General features: G+C 35.0%; 1 protein-coding gene across 3 annotated transcripts in view; it reads right to left on the bottom strand.

The window, feature by feature from the left end:
- The window catches only part of LOC128993558 (uncharacterized), a 43,828-nt gene that overhangs the window by 79 nt on the left and 16,661 nt on the right, over nucleotides 1-27,088 (bottom strand). Inside the window, exons 1-2 of one of the 3 annotated variants that reach the window (XR_008490770.1) lie at nucleotides 14,089-14,669; nucleotides 11,066-11,727 (exon numbers count right to left, since the gene is read on the bottom strand). Coding sequence is in view for 2 of the 3 variants with exons in the window: in XM_054417531.1 (XP_054273506.1) it covers nucleotides 11,221-11,727 (507 nt within the window). In the remaining variant the exon portion in view is untranslated. Of the gene's footprint in view, nucleotides 1-11,065; nucleotides 11,728-14,088; nucleotides 14,670-27,088 lie in introns of those variants that run through there. The other 2 variants (XM_054417531.1, XM_054417532.1) reach the window with 2 other exon arrangements.

The raw sequence follows: 27,088 nt of genomic DNA on the forward strand, positions 1-27,088 counted from the left end.
CAATGATAATAATATAGGAGGTAATGTAACCTATAAAATCAAAAACCTATGTGTACCTCAATTTATTATGAAACCACTAACATATTCTTTTATGATGATAAAACTACAAGGCGCCACCCGACGGTATACAAACTGTATTGATCTGAGCTGTAATCAAAATAACATTTACTCAAATTGTTCTATTGAATGTTCAATAATAATAAGTTAAGTAATGTTATGGTTGTTGGTTGTAACTATAACTACAAATAAAATAATCTAAATGTGTAAGAGATTCTGGCCTTGACCAATAGGAATAACAATAATATCTACAATAAGAAGACAACCAAACCTTGGATTAAATGCTGACTCTGCCTTTAAAATCCAAAGGCTGAGATGAGTACTAAAATTAATTTGGAAATACTAATATATATTTTAAATTTGACAGTATAATGACTAATCTTCATAAAAACCCCTAGCTTTTATTTTTTTTTTTTTTTAATAACTTTATTTTAATTTTCCAACTTCATTATTTTACTAATAATATTCTATTATAACTTTTTATCCTGACAAAAATGCGAGAAAAAATTGGAGAAAAAGCTGTACTGTAATGATAGCCACAATAGTTTGAGTGGAAAACAATGATGTTCTAATAACATTAACAGAAAACACTTCAACAACATTTAAACTCATTTAAGGTTTTCAAAATTGTTTAGTATTTTGATCATTATTCAACCTTTTCTATTAATTTTGTGGAGGTTTATATGCTAAAGGTATTTTTATGTTTATGCAGAACAGTTTAAACCCTCTTTTTCAGTGGTGTAATGGAGCAGGAACGTCCCACTCTGCTTTTTCCAATAGTCCTATATATGTAATGTGAAAAGCGAATAAGGACCTCTTGTCGAGAATTTGAGTTATATATACATTGTGAATTCATTAATAAATTCCGAATCACTTGGTGCAAGTCCCATGCATCTACATTTTTTTTGTTAAAGCTATAGGACTTTAAACTTTAGTTATGGAAAAGGGTCATTTTGAGAAAAACTATTTTGAAAATTTCAAATACGCATAAAAACAGTGTTTTTATTTATTTAAGAAACAATTTTGGTATCAAAAGATAGCTTATAATGTCCCTCTTTGGAGGCAATACCAATTTTTGTCTTAACTACCATAGTTTTCATATAACTGTTTTATTGAAGCATGTCGTAAAAATCAAATTTCAGAAAAGGTGACGTACGATGATAAATCATTTACAAAGAACACACCTCAATCTAACAAAAAACCACAAAGTGGTAACACTTTCCCCGCTAAGTCAGCAATCCAAAAAAGATAATAAATCTTTACTTTTTCCGCCAAGAAAAACAATGTAATGTATGTAAGTTTGGCAACTTGGCGGCAGACTTTTGCTTGGTTTTTTTCATTAAAGTTACGTTCGTGGATAATTTCACAAATCAATTTCTCTAATTAGTTAGTCCAACTAAGTATAATAATTTTGAGGTAATCAGTAAATATAAAACCATCACTATTATGATTTTATGAAATGTGGCACAAATAAGGTCAAATTTTGTAAAATAAGCTCTCGCCTAGCAATGTACTAATGGGATAGATACTTGCTCAATGAAACTATTTTTATGGTATTTTTTTAAAGTGATCGAACAAAAGTCTGCCGCCAAGTTGCCAAACTTACATACATTACATTGTTTTTCTTGGCAGAAAATGTAATGATTTATTATCTTTTTTGGATTGCTGACTTGGCGGGGAAAGTGTTACCACTTTGTGGTTTTTTGTTAGATTTTATTTATTTTTGTAGAAAATTAACAGTTAAAATATCAGTTTCAAATTTCATCAATGGTCATCTTGAACAACATAAAATGCGTTGGTGTTACATAAGTGTTCTGATAATTAAACCCGTAGGTATATCTAAAGACTAGTGTAAATTGAGCCCTTATTAGAGAAGTAAAAATGTAATCAAACAGATTAGGATTGTTAGAAATAGCACAAGACAATCAAATATTGAAAACCTCATTTATCCTAAATTTACATATTTTTTTTTAATTGCTTGTTTAACATACGTAGAGTGAATTTCACGATTGTTTTATTTGTTTTACTGTATCAAATCATAAAACAAACCTAAGTCCTAGTACTAAGTTTCAAGTTCCTAGGTTTCATATGTTTTGATAAGTAGTATTAAACTGTTAAAAATGACGAGCTGGTGTACCAGTGTACCATCGGTACACTGCATTTTTCAATGGAAAGTATCGGGGAATATCACTGGTCTAAGTAATTTCATATATAGGTCGGCCGCTTAGAAAACGACCTCCTCCAGCATTGGTTTAGCATTAGCGTGCAGGTCGTTTTCTAAGCGGCCGAACTATAGTAAGTAGTTCAAATCATTCGGTATACCTGAAAAAAATACTTTATAAAAGTTTTCAAATAATTTTTCAGCTGTTCCTATGAATTTCTCTAACATTGAAATTAATTGAGATTTAATCGCAGCTGGTCCTTCTTTTGTTTTGATTTTAATCCCATGTTATTTAAATGGGCCAAAATCGTACTTTGAGGGCTTGCCAAGGGTTTATGGGTCAACTCACCGACTTGAGACCCTCAAAAGGCACATCTACACGTTAAGGGCTTTCAAACAACATAAAGAACATTAAAATTGAGCCAGTGGTTTGGGCTGCAGGTCCGTCAACATTCAAGGAGAAGGAGGAGGAGAAGGAGAACACGGAAAATTTGTGAATTTTCAAACTAGTTTTTCTTGGCTCAAACACAACCGTTTTTAAATTCTTTTGTTAATTTTGTTGAGAATGAGTGCCCCTATCCAATAGATGGACAATTATTTTAATAGCTTTTGTTTCTTCAGAGCTATAGACGAGTGAAAAAGCCACTTTGTCACGTCATGTATATATACACTGCAGCAGCTGTGTACCGCTGGGGGACTTGGCGGGGCGGAACGCTGCCGCGTTCCTTAATATAATATTCTTATTTCTTTGCCAAAAGACTGTTTTCTTATATAGATAAAATATTATATAGTCAGATGTTTTAAAATTGTTTTTGGTTAAAAAAAAACAAATAAGAGTTTTAGTTGTTGTTTGATGTATGAAAAATAAAGAATATGGTTTGGTTTTTGTTCACATTTATTAATGTCATTTCTGATATTTTATATTAACTGATCGTCCGTGATATCGAGTAGATTGAATCACGCATATTGACGATTTCAAAGGGACCTTTTGTCGGCCCTATGTTATTTCTCCATAAGATAATGAAAGGTACATCTTGTCGGGACCGCAAAATTTGTGAGATATTTTGTTCTCCGTAAACTCAACTTTGTTGTATTTCTCTAAATTTCCACTAGAATGCAGGACAATTAATTTTTTCAATAAAGTCTGTTTATAAAGTGAATATTAAAAATGCGACCCCTTGTCGTTATGGCGAAATAACATTGAGCGACAAGAGGTTCCTTTTCTCAGACCGTGCAGAGGCTAACAAAACGATTTATTTTTACCTTTTACCTCTTCAATTCGATATTTTAACCGATACTGTCCTGTTCTATGTTAAATGAGGTATAACAATTGATAAAAAACCGAATTTCTATATTTTCGATCTTAATTACTTATATCGGCCGTACTGAAAATTTTGCATCGCCGACAAGAGGTCCCTTTTCGCTTTCCACATCACATATATATTAGTGAGTTCTTAGGCAATGGTGAATGTTCCCACACTGGACATTTACGACTACACCACTAAGTATTCTAATTACTATTTAACGTCGGCCTATTGTTAGAAAGCATTATTAATTGATAGCCCAGTGACAAATGGCATCACAGTACAGAATCCTGCTCTATATGAAGCCAGTAAGCTTAAGTTTTGAAGGTGAGTCCTACCATTTATTTATGGATACAAACATTTACTAGAAGTTTCGCCTAAAACATGTGGCAGTCACACATGTGCAAACTAACTAACTATTAAGGTACAAGTCATCTATCATTTATCATGTCAAATAGTCTATAATTGTGCATGTTCATGTGTTCATGATCTATAACTCATACTAAATTATCTATCGTTCATCAGTTAGTTGTTGCTGTGGTGCAGAATAGTATAGCGCAAAGTTGATCAAAGAATGTGTAAAGTGAATTTATTCATTACTCTAATCACCATCTACTTTACAGATTCTTTAGTAGCCAGTCCAAATGAGAAAGTAAGAGAAGAAACGTTATCGATAGAAGAAGGTCCCTTGGATGACAAAAAGACACTTGGATGTTTGGACTTGACAAGATTGAAACAAGGGTTTCGGGTTCAGCAAAAACAAGAAAGACCACTAAAAGTCCCCTTTTGGAAGAGAATAATAAAGAGAAAGACAAAACCGTACTTTACAGATTCTGTGGTAGCCATTCAACATGAGAAGAATAGTAGAGAAGATAGTGAGAAGATAGTAAGAGAAGAAACGTTATTGATAGGAGAAGGTCCCTTGGATCCACACTTGGCAAGATTGAAGCAAGGGTTTCGGGTTCAGCAAAAACAAGAAAGACCTTTAGAACAGTACCTGGACAAGTCATACGTGACAGTGTGGAGGGATGACAATTTTGATAACGTCCTAAAAGAACTAAAAGTCCCCTGGTGGAAGAGATTACTTATAAAACCTTTCGACACGTCGGTTTTCAAAATGACTGAAAAAGACGGGATGTACACCATAAATTCACAATTGCAGGGGAAGCTGCCTGATTCCTTGAGGCATCTAAGTGATAAGAGTATATCGTTCAAGTTGAATGAAGAGTTTCTACAAGAAACACCAGACGGTCGCAAAGTTAACACTGTTTTCAGCATAAAGGGAAACAAGTTAATTCAAGAGGATATGGATGAAAATAACATAAAGACAGTGACTACTAAAGAATTCTCACCGGAGAAAGTTGATGTTACTTTACAAGTCAATGGAGTTACCTGCAAAAGTGTCTTCGAAGAACAAAAATAATAAAAGTCTTTGAGGGTAAGAACTCTTTTAGTTTTTATTGAAAAATTACCTTTGATGTTACATGTTGAAAACAATATGTTACAAGAAACCTGCTCTGCTGAGGTAGGACTTGTTTTTTCAAAGTGAAATTGACAATAATTGGTCTTTTAGGATCCATTCCATTTAAATAGCAAATTTAATAGTTTTGAGTTCTAAATGGTGTTAATTTTACTCATGTGTTAAAACTGGTGTTTTGTCATGTGATTTTATGTGGAATTGCCGTTTCAGACATTGCAAGTTAAGTATTAAAGATGCACTTCATTAAAAATGTGTTTTGAATACACTATTTTGAGCTTTATTCTCTGTATTGTGTTTCAACCAAAGAGTCTAAGCCTTTGTCTTGATGCTACATAAATCTTGGCCGTTGAAATCATCACAATTTTATCAGACAGTAAAGAATATGCCATACATAAGATGACTCAGGAGAGCATTTGCTACGTTATTGGATAGTTGTATTCTAATCTTTTGAATATTTTACAGGCAGCTGCATGCTAATTTTTTTTTTTTTTTTTTTTTTTTTTTTTTTTTTTTTTTTAAAGAGGTTGGCGGCCTCTTTTAACCTTGCATCTGCCCGTCCACATAGACTAAGCGCCCGTGCGTGGATCGTTTACAGCAAAGCAAGGAGTGAGCCGGTACAGTACAAAGGTGAACTGTACTGATAAAATGTTATCGGCAGTGACCAGGATCCGAACCCACGACATCGCTGCCTTGGGCCCGAAGTCCGCGACGCTACCGACTGAGCCACCGACTCACTAATTAGTTTGTCTCTAATATACAGTGGGTTTGAAAAGTCCCGGAACGGTTTAATATAATTTTTACCATTATAGATAAGGGGCCACACACATATTATGTAACACACTTAAGGGGGGGAAGGGGTATGGCATATGCTGCGTTATATGGGGGAGGGGGGGGGGTTTAAAAAATGCAAAAATAATCAAAATTATATCTAAATCAGTTAGTTATATAAAAATACACGTCCCCCTACAGTATCTTTGTATTCGTCATTATTAGTAAAAATCTTGTTTCTTTGTATCAATTTTGCGTTGATTATAAAAAGATCACTAAACAAAAGTCATTACAAGTTTAATGATTTATTTAAATCCATATTCTACTAGTAAAATTATGCTTAAGCTTTTATTAAAGTCTACCACGATCAAGTTACGTAACACACAAGGGTGTTGTGAGGGGGGGGGGGTTGCCCAAGCGTTACAGTGCGTTGCATGGGGGGGGGGGTTTAGAATGTTGAAAAAGTGTGTTACGTAATACGTGTATGACCCCTAAAGTAATGAGAGTTGGTATATCAATAATATAGCCATAAATTTCTATTCTTTTAAGTTAAGCCATTATTACCATTTTATCTCTTAAGGGAGCCCACGAGGAGTCAGAAAAAATTCTTAATCAGCAGCATAGGTCGAGTTTTGTAATAAATTAAAGGTCTCGGTTAGTAGAACAAATTGCCGCTAACCCAAATGAAATGAAATGAAATGAAATGTGTTTATTGTCTTGTGAATTTATACAAATTATTGACAATGTCTGAAAAACTGCTAAAACTAGCATAGTCAGTTAATGAATACAATATACAATATTTACAAGAATACTACACACAAGGAGACATGTTACAATACATACTTTAATATTACAACCAAACAATCTTATTGTTCAGAAAAATGCAAGGCATTTAGAATAATGAAGTTATTAAACCCCATAACCAACTAAATCCAACAGTAATTTGATAAATTTGCTAGCTCTACTTAAAAATTAATAAAAGGCATTTCAAAAAAATCTTGTAGAGAATAAAAAGGGTTGTTCAAAAGCCATTTGTAGAATTTAGACTTAAAAGTTTTATTAGGATATTTTGTTATTAAATGTATTAGCTTGTTGTATATTTTTAGTGAGATTACAATTTGACTTTTAAGAGTTTTAGACAGTCTAAAAAAATCTATGGTAGCAACGTTTTTATTCCTTGTATTATAAACATGAGAATTTTGTTTGATAAGGTTGGGATTTTGTAGAATATATGATACAGAGTCAAATATATAAATGTTAATTACTGTTGGAATTTGTAGCTGAATGAACAGGGGTTTACAGTGTTCCTGTTGGGGTTCACAAGATATGATTCTAACTAACTTCTTTTGTAAGACTAAAATTTGAATGGGAAATTCAAACAGACTCCTCGTGGGCCGTCCCAAGTGATAATAGCTTAACATAGTAGACATCCTACTAATATTATAAATGTAAAAGTTTGTGTGTTTGTTTGTTTATTTGTTTGTTTGTTTGTTTGAAGTTCAATCACGCATAAGCCACTGGACAGATTGGGCTGAAATTTGGCATGATGATAGCTGACATTCTCGATTAACATATAGGCATATACTTATCTGAAAAATCCTTTCGGGCTCCGCCCCAGTGGCTCTGTACTTCCCCATGTTAACCTTATGAGTATTCATATTTAAAGGGAATTAAAGAATTCAGTCAGCTGTTTCAACTAAAAAAGTTGGTTCTATGATACACAAAAGCATTAAAAAGTTGTAAGATTTACCAACAGGGTTCGGCATTATAATCTTTTTTGCATTTATGTAAACAGCTAATTTGAACTAAGCAGCAACAAAAAACTGTGATACGCAATGAGAACTGTCAAAGTAGGATAGTTTATAGTTATGTTTATGTATTTAATGTCATCAATAATTTGTGATTTTTTGTGAATTCGTAATATTTTCTTTTTCTTTATTGTTTAGGTGAAGTGGTAGACCATTTTGGCTATGGTAGATGTGTAATACCATTAGTATACCTTCAATTTAAAGAAGCAAATTTTATCAAACTTTGTCCTCCCCGCATTGCAAACGCAAAGCTTGAATATAACTGCAATAAGCATTATAAACTTATATGCCAATCCCGTACGAAGGACGGGTACTCTGCTAGTCTATATATAAAGCCAAAAGTACCCATGAACTTTTGAGAAAACTACAAGTCCCACCCCCATAAACCATATACCTAAAATGTTTGTCATGACGAGAAACCTTGCGCAAAGCTATCCATTATTTCATAAATTGCCCTTTAAGGTCGTAATTCCTTTCTAAAGGGAACTTTCCATATACTTAATGTTAAAAAATACCTCAGCAGCACTTATTTGTTTGTATTACTGTATCCTTTTTAGTTTATTTCAGCTTAACTTAACCAATCAATAATTTTATTAATACTTATGAAGTCAAATGGGGCGAAGCCCGTGGGTAACAGCTAGTTTATATAGCTATTATTGATATACCAAGTCTCATTACTTTATCTACCTATATGGTAAACAAAATATTGCACCGTTCTGGGCCTTTTCAATCACACTGTATACTGTAACTCAATTTACCGGTATCTCTGATCTGCATAATCATGCCCCGCCAAGTCCCCCAACGGTACACAGCTTGCAGTGTATATATACATGACGTGACAAAGTGGCTTTTTTACTCGTCTATAGCTCTGAAGAAACAAAAGCTATTAAAATAATTATTCATCTACTGGATAGGGGCTCTCATTCTCAACAAAATTTAAAAAAAGAATTAAAAAAACGCTTGTGTTTTAGTCAAGAAAAACTAGTTAGAAAATTCACAAATCTTCCGTGTTCTCCTTCTCCTCCTTCTCCTTGAATGTTGACGGACCTACAGCCCAAACCACTGGCTCAATTTTAATGTTCTTTATGTTGTTTGAAAGCCATTAACGTGTAGATGTGCCTTTTGAGGGTCTCAAGTCCGTGCGTTGACCCATAAACCCTTGGCAAGCCCTCAAAGTACGATTTTGGCCCATTTAAATAACATGGGATTAAAAACAAAACAAAAGAAGGACCAGCTGCGATTAAATCTCAATTATTTTAAATGTTAGAGAAATTCATAGGAACAGCTGAAAAATTATTTTAAAACTTTCATAAAGTATTTTTTTCAGGTATACTGAATGATTTGAACTACTTACTACATATATAAAATTACTTAGAGCAGTGATATTCCCTGCTATAAACCGATAGCAGATAAGACCAAAAATGTAGAATTTAGTTCTACACAAACAATATTATTGAAATTAAATGAGATGTAGTTGTGCCGTGGTCTATATATCAGAGAAAAGAGGATTTTTATTTTAACTGTTAATTTTCTACAAAAATAAATAAAATCTAAAAAAAAAAAAAAACAACACTAAGTGGTAACACTTTCCCCGCCAAGTCAGCAATCCAAAAAAGTTAACAAATCATTACTTTTTCCGCCAAAGAAAAACAATGTAATGTATGTAAGTTTGGCAACTTGGCGGCAGACTTTTGCTCAATCACTTTAAAAAATACCATAAAACTAGTTTCATTGAGCAAGTATCTCTCCCATTGCTAGGTGAGAGCTTATTTAACAAAATTTGACCTTATTTGTGCCACATTTCATAAAATCATAATAGTGATGGTTTTATATTTACTGATTACCTCAAAACTATTATACTTAGTTGGACTTAGAGAAGTTGATTTGTTAGATTTGTTAGACGAACGTAACTTTAATGAAAAAACCAAACAAAAGAGGTCCGTGAAGTTAGCCCCCCCCATAAAAGCACTAACAATAAAACTAGTATTAATGGTGAGTGCTTCGTTAGTGCTGGTTAGTGCTTCAACTCCCATCGTTAGTGCTCTTACGGTTCAGGAGCTATAACAAAAAAACTGTGGGTGGGGCCAACTTCACGGAAGTTAGCCCCCCCCAGTAGTAATATGTGAGCACTAACTTTCAAAACTGTACCAACGGTTAGTGCTTCGTTAGTGCTGGTTAGTGCTTCAACTCCCATCGTTAGTGCTCTTACGGTTCAGGAGCTATGACCAAAAAACTGTGGGTGGGGCCAACTTCACGGAAGTTAGCCCCCCCCAGTAGTAATATGTGAGCACTAACTTTCAAAACTGTACCAATGGTTAGTGCCTCGTTAGTGCTGGTTAGTGCTTCAACTCCCATCGTTAGTGCTCTTACGGTTCAGGAGCTATAACCAAAAAACTGTGGGTGGGGCCAACTTCACGGAAGTTAGCCAACCCCAGTAAAAATATATACAGTACTAACTGTTTTTTGATAGGCTAAATGTACTAAATGAATCCTTGCCCCATGTGAGGAGGGGATAACTTCCCTGGGGAAATATTACCTTTTATTTAAAGCTTTAAAAAATGTGTGGAGTCTAGTTGATATAATTGTGTGGAGCTGTCTTTCAATCGCCTTAAAAATCTAACCTCGGAACTAGAGCTTTTCATTAAAACTCCAGGAGCATTCACTAACCAGCGCTGACCATTTACACTATTTTGAAAGTTAGTGCTCACATATTACTACTGGTTAGGGGGGGGGGGCTAACTTCCGTAAAGTTAACAACGCAACAGTTTTTCTAGTTACAGCTCCTGAACCGTAAGAGCACTAACGATGGGAGTAGAAGCACTAACCAGCAGTAACGAAGGACTAACCGTTGGTACAGTTTTGAAAGTTAGTGCTCACACTATTGGGGGGGTAGTGAGTCGGTGGCTGAGTCGATAGCGTCGCGGACTTCTGATGTCGTCGGTTCGGATCCTGGTCACTAAAATTTATCAGTACGGTTCACCTTTGTACCGGCTCACCCCTTGCTTTGCTGTAAACGTTCCACGCACAGACGCTTAGTCTATGTGGACGGGCAAATGCAAGGTTAAAAGAGGCCGCCAATCTCTTTAAAAAAAAAAAAAAACTTCTGTGAAGTTGGCCCCACCCTCAGTTTTTTGGTCATAGCTCCTGAACCATAAGAGCACTAACGATGGGAGTCGAAGCACTAACCAGCACTACCGAAGCACTAACCGTTTGTACAGTTTTGAAAATTAGTGCCCACATATTACTACTGGGGGGGGGGCTAACTTCCGTGAAGTTGGCCCCACCCCCAGTTTTTTGGTTATAGCTCCTGAACCGTAAGAGCACTAATTATAGGAGTTGAAGCACTAACCAGCACTAACGAAGCACTAACCAATAATACTAGTTTTATTGTTAGTGCTTTTATGGGGGGGGGGGCTAACTTCACGGACCTAAGCAAAAGTCTGCCGCCAAGTTGCCAAACTTACATACATTACATTGTTTTTCTTGGCGGAAAAAGTAATGATTTATTAACTTTTTTGGATTGCTGACTTGGCGGGGAAAGTGTTACCACTTAGTGGTTTTTTGTTAGATACAAAGTATATTAAGTAAACAACCTATAAATTTCAAATGTACTAGTACAGCCTCACTATTTTGAACTTACAATTAAAATAAGCTAGGCAGTCCATATGATGAAGCTGGTGAAGGTCCGAGACTTCTAAGAGGTGTTTCCACAGAGGCAGATATGGAGGGGTTGAGAGGGTTGAAGCTCGGAGGGGGTGGAGGCACGAACTCTGCTGGTCCTGGTGGGGCGACTGCTGCAGACGACGCAAAGGCTGAAGATGAGGGTAGGGGGGGAGAGATTGGGGGAGGGTTTACTGAGGATTGAGCTACTTGAAATGATGAAGAGGTAAATACTGGTTGGGGGTATGGCCCGGGAGATGGTGCAGGGTAGGGGACGGGCTTAGGGTAGGGAGCAGGCACTGGGTATGGGGCAGGCGCTGGATAGGGAGCGGGGGCAGGTATTGGGTAAGGTGCAGGAGCAGGCGCTGGATAAGGTGCAGGGGCAGGCACTGGATAAGGTGCAGGGGCAGGCGCTGGATAAGGTGCTGGATATGGAGCACGGTATTGTGCTAAGCAGCCGCAAACTGCTAAACTTAATGCTAAGATTACCTGGAAAAAGATCATATAGTATTAAAAACTTATTTAACATAATAAGATAACCTAAAAAGTATCTATATTGGATGAGGTGTGGCTGAGTTTGCTGATTAAACCTAAAGCATTGTAAATGAATATGCAGCGAGATTGTTAAATGGAAGAATTTTTGAAGATGGTATTTTCTTTGTGATATATTCTATACCTTTATAGTGTATAGCCTGTTAGAGGAAGAACAATTCATCAAAAGTTCTACCTTCTTATTATGACTATTCATATTCATAAATGTTATTTCATTACGTAATACACCTGTACTGGAATGGATTTTAAATGGACACCATAGCTGATTAATTGGCAAAATGTGGTTGTAAACAAAAGCAACCCTCTTAGAAGTTATAAGTACCGTAGTGATTATGTTAAATCCTTTTGTTGGTAGTAGGAATGTGTATAACAGATTTGTACTGTTTTAGCGAATTTCCCATATAGGGAATAAACTATTACCGTAGGTCTCATGGTAAGACCTAGGCCCAGGACTGATATACTTTTTCGTTTTGAGGTCCCCAGAGGCTAAAAACACAATTTGTTCAAATTCATCTATCAGAGTGTTTGGTAGTCAGTGTCAAAGATTTTAAGGCTTTGTTATGCATGCAAATTGTGATGAAAATGTGCAATTTGGATAGTTCTATCTCAAGGCCATGCTACACCAAGCTTGCTCCCATGGCGGACCCGAAGTTTGAAAAATCTCTCACTATGTTGACAATGGGACAGGTAACACAGGGCATCCGTGGACAGTAGTGTGCTTGTCCGCCAAGCAATCGGTAACGGCGCTACCATTCCTCCAAAAATCTCTTGTTTTAGGGGTTTGCAGACTACCACGGTGTTAGTGTGGTCTAGCGCATGTGCAGAGGTGCACCTTGAATGGCCAAGCCTCGCAGCACCATCGCGATCTCCTCCCTAGTCGCACGGACGGGGTACTTTTGGTGTGGCATGGCTCATTTTAAAACGCCCGTGCGCTACCGTCTCTCGCCGGTAGCAGTGGATGTCGGTGTTGCATGGTTTCACTCCTTCTTTTTGTAACAGCCGTTTTTAGATTTTTTAGTAGGTATATCATAGGTAATTCAATAGGTAAATCTCATTTCTCTCAAATTTAAGCCAACAGAATGATTTTTTTAGAATCTGGAGTCAATATTCTATCAGAAAATGTATAGTTTGTTAAAGCCAAATCCATATAAAACCTTATCAACTTGCCTTGAATAACAAATTTGAAAACATTAATTAAAAGGCCGCCACGAATTGCTTGAGAAAATTTGTTTATGCGTTGTTAAAAACTCTCAAATAGTATTTTGAGATTTAAAATGATATACAACATGTGACATTTTATTTCTGCCTAAGAGGAAGCATATTGCTTTAAACATAAAATTACTCATTTATTTCATTAACTGTCATTAATTACAAGAACGCATTAAGTAAAATGGTAAAAGTAGTGTGCTAAAGGTAGCTGTATAAGTAAGTATGCACAAAGTATACTTGTAAAATCTAATATTTTAACAGCTAAAACTAGTCATAGTTCATTGAATCAGGTAAAAGTTGTAGAGTATTTTCTAAATACACACGTCAGAGCAGGTAATTAAAAGAAAAAATATATTTGCAATTTTACTTACTTTACCAAAAACATTTGTAAATACAATGTAATACAGGGTGATTTGTACTCAGTGTGACAACATTTTTTTGGTGTAAGTACAAAGTAAATGAAGTGTGATGATGCATATCAAATGTTCCAAGTCTAAAAATTAGCTTCCCAAAAAATTATTTTATGTTTTTCAAAAATAACCATGTTTTTAAACTTAATACAGCAATTTCTCAATTACCTGTATATAATTAATTTCATTAAAAGACAACAATCATGGAAAAACTGGACCTGAAGAATTGTAAATATGTGTTTGAAACTACATGCCTTAATGTCTGATGCATGTTCTTTAGATTTATTTTATTGCAGCAACTTAGCTACTGTCAATCCTACAGTTTTCTCTGCTCCTCTTCTTTGCATACATCAACCACAGCCACCTCTAATACAGAGGTGGCTGTGGTTGTACTCATTTTACTTTTAAGGAATCTCCAAACAGAGAATTTCATAGGCATAAGACAACATCAACAACATCTGCCTGGCCATGCAAAAGAGCATCGGTTGAAGAGAAATCCAGAAAACCAATTCTCTTTACCTCTGTAATGAAGAGGAGTAAAATCCTTTTGTCAACATTCCTATTTAATTTTGTCCTAAATCTAAACTAATAATTTACAAGTGCAGTAAATATGTGCACCAAGAATATGCATCAGACATTAAGACAGGTAGTTTAAATGTAATACAGTATTAAAATTTACCTAATGTGGCTCATAAGAGAAGCTGAGAAAAGCTGATGTCATATTTTAGTGAAAATTCAGCTAGTTTTTTTAGTGCTTTTTAGACCAGAAAGTTTTGGATCCAGCTGATGATACGGTCAATAACGCTTGTTATTGTTTTTTTGCTCTCCCTATTTTTACGTTTTAAAATAATTTTGATTTTCTTTTGAAGTGTTTCTTTTCTATTTTTAGTTACTTTTTTGTGTTTCTTTCGGACTTTCAATAAATTTCATATAAGTTAACACATTAAATGAACTGGACGAACTCTGTCTTGAAACCTCCGATCCTAACCTATCATGAAGACCATAGATACCGGTACGCATCAACAAGTCAAAATATCAGTACAGTCAACAATGGTAAGCATCATATTTTAGACGACTCATTGGCACCACCAAACAAAATTTTCCTCGTTCAACTTTAACAGATTGTAAATTAAATAAAGTTAAAAAAAAACAAATTCATCACACCAATTAGAAGTTAGCACAATGGAACTAGACAAAAACCAAGAAGGTGAATCAAGTGAATTTCAACTAGTATCCAATAGGAAAGCTAAATCATCATCTTCCAAGTTCCAACCATCTACGAAGCGATACAAAACAGTAATACAAAACAGATTTAGTCCTTAAGCATCCACTACCGACAATGACGAAACTGTTGGATCTCCTAACTCTTTATGACTCGGTCTTAACGCAAAATTATTTTACCGTGAACAAAGGTAGTACCATCAAAATAAATGTGTCTTCATCAGATGACTTCCGTGTACTAACAGCCCATTTTGACAATTTAAAAGTACAATATCACTCTTTTTGTTCTCTGAAAACAAACGTCTCTCTGTCATAATACGGAACGTCCCAATCTCCCTTTCTGACGAAGAAATTCACACAGAACTTAAACGAATGAATCTGCCAGTTCTTAAAGTTACTAGACTATACAACAAAAATAAATATCCAATACCTCTTTGTGCCATCGAGCTCGAGGACTCCGACTCTGGCAATGACATTTTTGGCCTTGAATTTATTTTCCATTCAGATTGAACTTAAGCGAAAGTCTAAATCCATCCCTCAGTGTATTCGCTGTCAACGCTATGGACACACTAAAAACTATTGCAAACTTAATGCCCGTTGTGTTAAATGTACAGGAAACCATTTCTTTTCAGATTGTCCTAAAAAGAGAGAAGATCCAGTCCAGTGTGTTAACTGTAATGAGTCGCATACAGCTAATTATCGTGGTTGTCCTTACCTCAGCCTTAAGACACGAGCAATCAGCAAAAGAAATCAACCAACAACCAATCAGGAAATCAGCCATAATCAAGTTCAATACAACTCCAGTAGTAATTTTCCTGCTTTGTCAACCAAAAACCGCAACCCTCCAACAAGTTCTCAAAGCGAAAACTTTGCTACCCCACACAAAACTTATGCTAATGCTACAAACGGATCAAAACATAAACGTACTGAAACACAAACTCCCCATCCTGAACCTGACAACTCAGAACACGACTCTCTTCATCCTATTTTAAAATCACTATTATCTCTAGTTAAACCTTACCTCCCTCAAATTAAATCGTTCATCTCTCAGTTAGTATCATCTATTTACCAGAATGGATTTTAATTTACACCCAGTGAATAGCTTAAAAATACTTAATTGGAATGCGAATGGTCTAAAGGAAAAGCGTTCTTCATTTATTGTTTTTCTAGCTCAAAATAAAATTAACATCGCTTGTATCACAGAAACTAATCTGATATCAACGGAAAAATGTACAATTCCTGGTTATCTCGTTTACAGGTCAGACAGGGATGCGCCTAGAGCATCTGGCGGAGTTGCCATTGCGGTTAAAAGAAACATTGCTCATCACTCATTGTATCTTCTTCACGTGAATAACCTAGAAATTACAGCCATAAAAATAAGAATAAACAACGATGATATTATTTTATATTCTGCTTATCATGCTCCACGGTACAAGTTTTCAAAAACGTACATTGAAAACTTCTTTTCAGATAATACTCCTACTATTTTACTAGGCGATCTAAACTGTAAGCACGAAGCTTGGGGATGCCTGAAGACAAATCCAAATGGAAGACTACTCTTAGCCGCTGCTACTGCCTACGGAGTATCAATTGTTGCCCCAAATGAACCTACTCATTACTCATTTAACCAACCACAATGTCAGGCCAGACATTTTAGACATTGGATTGTTTAGAAATATGCCTCACCCAACACACATGACACACCTAATTGACCTTGATTCCGATCATCTACCAGTCATTCTTTCATTTAACGAACCACCTGAAATAGAACTTCCAAACGAAAAACTTATTAAAGGAGTAATCGAATGGGAAAAGTTTAAAGAATGCTTTCATGAAAGTTTTCTCCTTCCTCGCCAACTAAAAGATAAAACCCAAATTGATGAGGCTATCGATTTGTTTGTCACTTCCATTCGTCTCTCAGTAGAACAAGCAACGGTTCGTCAGTTTAAACCTAACAAATCGTTTTCCTCGATTCCTCGATACATCCTGTCCCTTATTAATTTGAAGAATAGACATAGAAGATTATGGCAACGCTACAGAACTCCTTATTTTCGCAGAAGATATAATCAGCTCATTAGACGAGTCAAATGGGAATTAGACTGATTCAGATACGAATCTTATAACAAATATGTATCAAATCTGTCCTCTGATGACAACAACTCCTTATGGCTCGCAACTAAACAAATATTGAAAGAACGCACCCCAATACCCAGTTTAATAAACAATGGTCAGGTATGAAAGCAAAACGGACAAAGCTAATGTTTTAGCCAATTACTATTAGCGTTCATTTCGTCCGAATGATGAATTTCAAGACCCTGAATTTTCAGCTCATGTTACCACAGTTAATGCCTGCCCACTCATCACGGTGGAACGGCCAATTAAATATACTTCTCCATCTGAAATCTCTAACTTCATCAAGTCGCTAAGAATCAAGAAAACGGAGAATAGCTATTCTCCAGGCCTTTGACCGTGTTTGGCACGATGGCTTGTTGTTTAAACTAAGAAAGTTTAAAGTCCCCTCCTACCTACAGAGAATTATTGAAGCTTCCTTGAAAATAGAACGTTTTCAGTTAATATTGATTGCTCCCTGTCAACTGCCAGACCAATTCAAGCCGGAGTCCCACAGGGCGCAATTCTTTAACCTCTATATTATATAATATTTACACTACACTTCTGATTTGCCATTGTCAAACCATGTCCAAACAGCTGTGTTTGCTGATGACACCCTACTCTACTCTACACACCATGACATCGAAGTTGTGGCCAATAACATTCAAGTTTCCTTAAACGATTTGATGGAATGTTCACAAAATGGAGAATAGCCATAAATAAAGAGTGAAGCGAAGATTTTTACCCTCTGAAAACCGTTAGATCCTCCAAATTTAGAAATTCTAGATGAACAGATATTGCATGGAACCCTCCTGACCAAGCAATAAAATATTTAGGTGTACTTCGACCGAAAGTTAAATTGGAAATTTCATATTAATAAAAAATTAAATTTGGCTTATGGCAGATTATCAAAATTGTTTCCTTTAATCAACAAAAAATCATGTATGTCTATTAAGAATGGAACCCTTCTATACAAAACACTTCTACGTCCACTATTGTTGTACGCCTGCCCAGTATGGGGAACTGCTTCATCAAGCTCGATTCGTAAACTGCAAACGTTTCAAAATAAAGTTTTAAGGATAATTCTAAAATGTCCCTGGTATGTTCGAACCTGTCAAATACATTTAGAACTGGGAATAAAACCTATAGAAGATTTCATCAGGAAAATTACATCAAAATTATTTACAAGACCTCCATTAACAAGCAGCATTGGATTTTATAACACAGGCCAACCTTCTGAAATCCAGAGACTCCGACTAAAACCCAGATTGCCTCAAGATGTTTTATTATAACAATTTTTTTCATTTGTGTTTCATTGGTGGACAGCGCCTTTACAGTCCGACCCGCTAAAACAGTGACAATAAGTGTCTGAGGGGCTAGCCACAGCTGACCTCTACCTATGTTAATATAATTAATAGTGTTATTTTTTCTCTCTTATATTATACCTAACCTGTATAGAAATGTAATGCTGATCGGTTAGTAAAATTGTATAAATAAACGGTATCAGCATTCTGACACATACTTTCTCCCATAAGTTTGTCAACAACCTTTATCATATTGTGTAAGCGGTGAGAGTAAATATACGGAATTGGGATTAGTATAATCTTGTTCAGAATTTAAAGGACTACATACAAATTTTTATCACAATCGTTTGGGCCATTTCTGTGAAAATCCGATTTTTCCGTTGTTTTATTGGGTTTTTTATGGGAAAATAACATAATTTACAATAACTTTTGAACCGTAATTTTTACAGAAATGGGATTTGTACCATTTTGTTTAGAATATTAAGGACTATAACATACCAAATTTTTATCAAAATCGTTCGGGCCGTTTTTGGGAAAATCCTATTTTTCCGTTTTTTATGGGGTTTTATGGGAAAATTCCCATTAAAAATTATTTTTTTTTAATGAAAAAACTATCAAAAAAGGACCATAACATACTATGTTAAATTAAAACCGTATTTTTTTCTAAAATCCTATTTTTCGTTATTTTATGGGGTTTTTAATGGGAAAATAACATAATTTACCATAACTTTTGAACCGTAATTTTTAGAGAAATGGGATTTGTACCATTTTGTTCAGAATTTAAAGGGCTACAACATATTAATTTTTTATCAAAATCAAAATTCGATTTTTCCGGTTTTTTATGGGGTTTTATGGGAAAATCCCCATTAAAAATCAAAATTTCAAAAAAATAAAAAAACGCCTGGAGATACCATGGATTAGAACCTACATACCAAATTTCATCGAAATCGGACCACAGGTGTAGTCCCTAGCTCTGTACACATCCAGACACACACACACACACACACGCACACACGCACACACAGACATCACTTCGAAAACCACTTTTTTGGGTCCAGGGGGACCCAAAACGAATATATCCACTCAAAACTCAAACTCGAAAATTTTGACGAAAACAATACTTTCTCCATCTACTATGGTATAGGGGGAGAAAGTAAAAAAAGAACAATAATGCTATGCTGTAGACGAAGCTACCTCCGCCCTCCTCAACTTGTGTGGACCTGTTCACCACAACAATGCAAATATTTATAGCACAGACAATATAATACTTTAGTGTTTATAGTGTAATCTCTTTGACAGACGAGCGACATCGTGTATAAATGCGTTGTCATGGTTTACTATTTAACCTGTATTATTATCATTTTTTATAATTTGAGATGAGGACGCCACCTATATGCGTATTTTAACCCAAATTAGTGAAGGATAAGTGTAGAATGAAGTGTGATGACCTTTATAGCTTTGTTACAAACTTAGACTAGCTGTTTCATTAGTCAGGACCCTTTATCAAAAGGCCAATGATGGAGGACAGCTGGGCATAGTTTCGAACAATCAAAAAACTAAAAACTTTTCTCAGGATCGAACCGGCGACATTTTGATTACTTGGCGAGCACTGTATGCACTGAGCTTATTAGAAGATGCATTACGATAGAGAATGTTATGGACTTAGACATAAAACAATAGTTAAGTCGAAAGTAAATAGCCTATCTCAAATCTGCTGCCCCTAAAACCAGGTATTCCATGTCTTAAAGGGGCGAAATGATAGTAATATTAGTAAGGCAACGTTAGTCCACAAGTTTAAATTAGCAAAAAAAACTTGTTGTCGGTAGTACTGTTTGGTAAAATTTCATCGAGGTGTTTGCGGTAGGCCTACTCGCATGAAATCCCGCTCAACATGCTCATTAACGTAAACTTCTGCTTACCGGCCTTGTAGCGTAATCGGCCATTCATTGAAGAAGAAGTACTATAGCGTGTTTGCTACAGTAGGCCTCGGGTACGATCACGAGCGGCAAGCGGTGAGAGGCAAGCGCAGAGCAGTAAGCGGCGAGCGGTAACCTAAGCGGCACATAAGTGGCGGTGGTTGCTACTTTGCAAGTTGAACATTTATAACGCTCATCACATTTCCCAGTTTTATGAGTCAGTTTAGTCAAAAATGGTAAACTACCTACGCTTACCTGCAAGACTTATTGCATCTATTTTTGCTATCTGACAATGGTTTGCCTTTAAAGAAAAACTTGGTTTTTAGAAAAACCTTAACCCTAACTTGGTCCCATACTTTTCTGGGGACTGAAGTGTTTTAAAACTTCCGTGCTCGTGCTGGTCATTCCACAAGCATTCCTTGGACTGCACCCCACGTATCGACCCGTATAGCACGTTTGCTGATGTTTTCCTGTCATTTTAGGCCGAACTGAAGCATGACTCACCTGAGTGGTGAGCGGCGTTTTCGCGAAAATCTGTTTTGACTTGAGTCACTAACACTAACAAGACTACAAGATCGCGCCACTCATCATACACTCATCTCCATTCATACTTGGCTTAAAATACCTACTTTGTATGGTAGCCATTTCAAAGAAAAGTATATAAGTAAAGTAAAAGAACTATGAGCGGCGCTGAGCGGTGCCGCTTACCGCAGCTCGCCGCTCAGACGTATCGTGGCCACCCTCAACAAACTTACACGCAACAAATGAGACCCGATGTCAGAGCGGCACCGCTCCATGCCACTCGCCGCTCGTACCGTACCCGGGGCCTTAACTAGTTTCCTGAACCATGCTTTTACACTCACTATAATGATATGCCCATTAAGGGTTGGGCTCTAGGCAATACTGAACACATTATAACAAACTTTATAGGTTGTTGTTTTGTAAACACAGCCCAGGACCGGCGAATTTCATCGCATGTACCTGTATTTTGTTCCTGCCTCGCAACTGTGTTTTTACACAAAATAATTTACAGTAAAGACAAAATAAAAGTAATATTCTAGTAAATTCACTATCTCTAGTCAATGCTAGTCGCCTAACTCCTATATTAGCGTAATTAATTAGTAGAGGGAATACGGGGGTTCTACATCGCCCGAAGAGGACCCTCTTTGGGCGAGGTGAGTTATTGGTTGAGATGTGGGGGCAGGTGGTATGCGGGTGTGGTTTAGTATGTAGTGTGTACGTACTAACCTTACTTAATGTACTGCATACGTAGGTTGTCTGCTTTCCCGCCATAACCTCACTTTACGTACTGTATACGTAGGTATACCATAAATTATAAACCATATTTGTTTTTTGTTAAATTGTGGATAAAAAGTGTGTGCCTCGACCGGGTATCGAACCCCGGTCTCCTAGGTAAGAGTTTGAAGTGTTATCCATTGGGTTACGGTGCCAGTTACAGGTCCTGTGTTTATAGTGGTAAATGACAACCTCATAAACAATCCTTATCGTCTTGAAAAGATATGGTATTTTCCACTACTGATTTGGTTATACCTTTACATTTTTTTATGAGATGTTCATCTTCAGATCTGCTTGCATACATCTTTGATCTTAACCCTGCGTGTTCATACATGATTTTTCCTTTGAGTTCATCTTTGAATTTTCCAAACGTGTTAGTTATACCTACACAAAACTTTCAGGTTGCAAATAACTCATCATGTCAAGTAGTGTAGAATTATAATATCGCGATAATAAGTAACGCTTCTTTACTATGTGGTTTTAATTACCTTACACTTAAATATTTAGAGGAAATATTTTTCCATTTGTAAGGTAAACTGCTATTAGTAAAATAAACGTATAGATCTTTAAAAGTTGTTCGAATAAAACTTTTGTTTAAGTATGAATTAAGTTAAAAGGCCTTTTCACACCGGTGTACTGGACGTACTGTACGTTTGTTAGTTTTTTTTTTTCAACAAATCGCTGTCCATGTTATCATATAAGCTCGTTCACACCGCGCGTACAGAACACGTACGCGATGGTTTTCTGAGAATCGCTCGGAGAGCGATTTTTCTAAATCGTACGTGGCGTACATGGGCTCACGCATGCGCAGTGAACACTTCAAAACCACGTGCTCAGCCAGTGTTACTTGTCTGACTGCAAACGAACAAGTGTACGTTTTGGAAGTTTCTGTGCGGTGTGAAAGGACCGCGTACTGTACGAACTGGCCGTACCAAACATACAGTACGTCCAGTACGCCGGTGTGAAAAGGCCTTAAGAGTGTGTAAATCTTTGATAGTCATTCAGTAAGTAAATGTGTGACGCCAGAGTGTCAGCTCCAATTGTTAAATAAAACGTTAAATAGTTACCTAACATGCAGGGTAAATACTAAAATTGTATACATAAATTTAAGGAGAGCATTCAAACATAACTATAAAACCCAAAGTGGTGTTTCTTTTCTTTATGCTTCTTAAGCTAACTAAAAAATACGTGTGTCAACATTAATGAAAAGGAACTCCGTGGGTGGCTTAGACAACTAGGAAATACTCTTATTTAATCAACCAAAACTTTTTTTTTTCAATGATTATCAAAAACATTTTAAAGATTTTTAACGATATAATAATGGCTCCGTTGAAAGAAAATCACAATACTATTTACAAATGAATAGTTAAAAATGTGGATTAAGAAACAAATTAATAATTCAGTACTGTATGGTCAACATTATCACTAGGCATCTATCATTGATGAACCTGCTAAATTTTAAATAAGTCTATTTATTTGGAGCGAGTTAATTTAAGAACACTATCTGAAGGAATTGCACCACATAAACTTACACAGAATTCAATTTCCATTTTGATGTTAACCAGAAACATAAATCTAAGGTAATGTTTGCTTGATACCCTAACTTTATACGAGTTTTGCTTGGCCTTTTCAAAAGGAGTATAAGATTAAAAAATACATACTCAGTATTGTAGTAGTTTTGCCATGTGACATTTATTCTGGCACATAGACAATTTAGTTCTTATTTTGGAAATATAACAATAATTTGTTACACATCAGAGTTTTTTTTTTTTTACTTTTGTGCCTACAAATCACTAGTTTACACATTAGTAGGAGTTTTACTCGTGCCTTGTTTAACGGAGTCAGTGTATACAAAAGAGACAATTTTGGTTGTCTTTTAAAATGTCTGAAAAATTTGTTTCACATATACCATTTAATTTAGATACTAAATTGGACGTATTGAGTAGTTTGATAATACAGTAGTGCGTTTTTGTTGGCTCAGACAGTAAAAACTTATATAACCTACCTAGGATACAAAACTAATGATTGATTTTAATGTATAATCTAATCACATGGTGAATGGTTTGTACTGTAAACGAAAAAATATCGCAATAGTGTTAACTGTTTACAAATAAAATATATATAAATACCTCCGCCGCAGCAATCCTGCCGACTCAGCGAATTTCAATTTGTTTGAATTGATTTTCATAAAAATTAATTCTTTTAAAACGCAGTATAAGAGCCTAGGTTTATATGACATTGATTATTAAATTTTAATCAATATAATATCCATGATTAAACTTATCACGCAGGATCTAGTCTGGAAATAGCTGTTCCACTAGCTTAATCGGACGGGGTTTCATTATACACTATTGTAGTGTATTGAGTTTTTACCAGACACCAACCAGCTGATTATATTTAAGAACAAGTGATTATAAACAAAAACATAACCTCTCTTTAGGAGATATGGGTAGTGATTGTTAGTATAATTTAGTCGGTGGAAATATATCAGGACTTGTACAGATTTTTTATTGTTACGTTCACTTAGAGTAGTATGACATAAAATATAGTATGCAACTCGGCTAAAATGTGTTTATTGAACCACACTCGTCCGGTAAAAACCTATTTCCAGAACCAGAAACTTAATATACTATTACAGCATTCCACAAATATTAGAACAGACTCAGTGTAGACTAAAAACATAACAAACTTAAAGAATCCTATACTAATGACATTAACATATAGAATAAAATCAATATTTATTATACAGTGTTAATAGCAGCATTATAATTTGGGAATATAAAAAAAATTACCACACAGGGTTAATTAAAACACTCTGAACCTTAATTAATTAATTAATAAAATCTGGATTAATTTTTTTTTTATTATTATAATTATTTACCTGTGACAGTTCTGCTTGTTTACATTCAAACTGTGTGGGTTTGTTCTTCGTTATCATTGATACCAATCAATGTTTACTTTAAAAACTCTAACCTCAGAACTTGAATGCCCACGGGACAGAGCCCTAGCTCAATATCGGAGCGGGAACAGTTCTATAAGTATCCTCGTAACTGTAGCTTAATTTTTGGTCAATTTGAGCCCAGCTTTATAATACTGTAGTAAGATAAATCCAACTATGTGATATTTGTCGGATATTTACAGACACGTATGTACACACAGAAGTAAACAATACGCCTATCGTTTAACCGGTCATTTCATATTTAGACAAAATAATTAAGCCCCTTACAAACACTCAGGCGTAAATAATCCCTGAAAATAGTTCTGACCAGGAACGGAACACGTTGTACCCAAGATTGGTTAGTTTGACTAATGTATCATTTGATAAAAAAAAAAAAAACTAAGTTAATAGTTTTGGTAATTGTCCAAAGTATTACCCTCCAGGTAATATTACTATAGACTAACATATGTTTTAGCCATGATATTACAAATACTAATTAAATAACAAATTTACCATTGAATTTGCAATATCATATTTAAAATTCAATAAAAGAAATTACGATATTTGGTTTCTAATATATTAGAAAATGTCATATCAAAGTAAAAGCACAGGATACCTTACAAACAACGGTCAACTAATAATGAAAATAAATGTATGAAGGTTATTAGGAATAAACTTATCCGACTTTACGCTGTATTAATAGAAGCTGGCAGATCTCTGTTATCATAATTTAAAATTGATCTGGACGCAAACGTAAACACATTATTCACACTGAACATATGTATATGTGTTTAATGAAAAACAATTGAATGCAACAGAAAAAAAATAAGACAACAAAGAAATCATTTACCCGAAAATAGACTCAGTCATAACTCCAGTATGTTTTATCTATGCTCAAACGGTTATCACTAGATTTCTCGAGTTTCTACACAGTGTAACTTGAACCCACTCCTAAAACATTGTATACTGCAAAACTTCAGTACTGCGGATGTGGGCTAATTATTTACTGCCAAGAAGCTAACAGGTGCCCTACCGGCTGCCCTACCACCTGCCCTACCCAACGATGTATCGTTGGCCCTACCGGTTGCTCCACCGGAAATATATTTCCGCTTTGAGATTAGCATTTCTGACAAAGAAGGGCAGAATGCGGTCAGCTCTGGAGGCAACAACACAGAGTTCGCTTTCACTCCGCTCTATTATGAGGTAGGTAGTTAAAGCTATTATGATTTAATATCAATTATTTAAAAGTAAACAAATATTACAAAAAAAAATTGAGTATTAGCTACACTTAAATAGAAAGGCTTCGTTTTGCAACTGTAATTTAATTGGATAAACCTATTTATACTTAATTTGAAAAACTTCTAAATGTAATTTTACTCCAGCTATCAGGTTTTTGCAGGGTTTCCTAATCTATTTTTAATTCCCTAGAAAACATCACATTTTTTATAATATCTTAAATACTTTTAACATTTCAAATGCCTTATGCTTCGGTATAATAATATTCATAAGTCCTTATTTTTTATTTGATAGACAATAAATAATAGTAATATGATATAATTTCAATTAAGGAAATAAAAGAGACGTATAAATAGTTATTAATTTAAAGTACAACTTTCACCTTATTAAATATTACTATTTTTAAATTACTGTATGTGACTATGTTATTCCATGAAATTTAAAATGTTGACGTATATGTTTTTATCATCACCGCATTAGGCTTTAAAAATAACATTCAGAATACCATTTGTAACTGAGATATTTAAAGTAGTGTTATCCTGATGTCCTGATGGAGAGTTTGTTTGAAAGTAATGAGTTCAAATGACAATCAACAATTAAACTCATCAAACATAAAATCTGGCAAACGGAATTTCGCTGAGTCTGCAGGTTTGCTGCAACAGGGATTACAGTTCATAGTATTAAGGTCAGGTACTTGTTTTTAGAGTGTTCGAAATTGTTACTGTATAGATTCCTTTATTCAAAACCATTAAGTACTGTATATTTAGGATGTCGGGTTTAAGTTTATACGACCTTACTTGATGTAATAGTACAGGATTATTCACTTACATAAAATACAAAATAACACATAGCCAATAATATATATGAAGTGAGTCTGAAAAATACATATTTATTGTATAGCATATACTATGTTTCTCGCAACTATTTATATGAAATATTAACTATCCAAGTTTCCCCATAAACATTATTACAGTAGAACCATTCTCGTTTTATTCTTGCTTCTCTTGCATCACTTTAGACTACTTAGAGTATACAAACTTGGTACATGAATTGTGGTTAAATAGGCCTATAGCTATACAAAGTATTAAGTTGAAATTTAAAAGAAAGTTTCCACTTAAAACTAACTAAACATGGTGAGGTGGCCACTTAAATTTTCCAATTTTAAATGTACTGTATTTAAAACTAACTATAGTACACAGAGAGCTTTTTTTACGCGTATAGAAAATAATCTATCGATGGTTACATTAAAACACATTTTGTATTTTTGTGCCATCATTCTTAGAAAACCATTGTTACGCGTAATAGATTTGAATATCTTTTTTTATTTTTCCCTTATTGTTGCCCTGGAGCAAATCTAATCATCGTTAAGTTATACTTGTCAAAAATTTGTTAAATAAATGGTATCAGCAATCTTACACATACTTTCTCCCCATAAGCTTGTCAACAACTTTTATCATGGGTAAGCAGTGGGAGTAACTATAATAATTTTGTAGGAAGAATCACAAAAGTTGGAATAACTTTTAAACCGTAACTTTTACAACAATGAGGTGTTGTACTATATTTTTGTTATAATTATAAGGACCGTAACATATTATTTCGATCAAAACCTGATTTTCTAAAAAAGGTTGACTTTTTTAATTATATGGTTTTATGGCAAAA

The sequence above is a fragment of the Macrosteles quadrilineatus genome, unplaced genomic scaffold (genome assembly GCF_028750875.1).
Source record: "Macrosteles quadrilineatus isolate MER2022 unplaced genomic scaffold, UCM_ALF_1.0 Scaffold_4__1_contigs__length_99947679, whole genome shotgun sequence".
NCBI lineage: Eukaryota > Metazoa > Arthropoda > Insecta > Hemiptera > Cicadellidae > Macrosteles > Macrosteles quadrilineatus.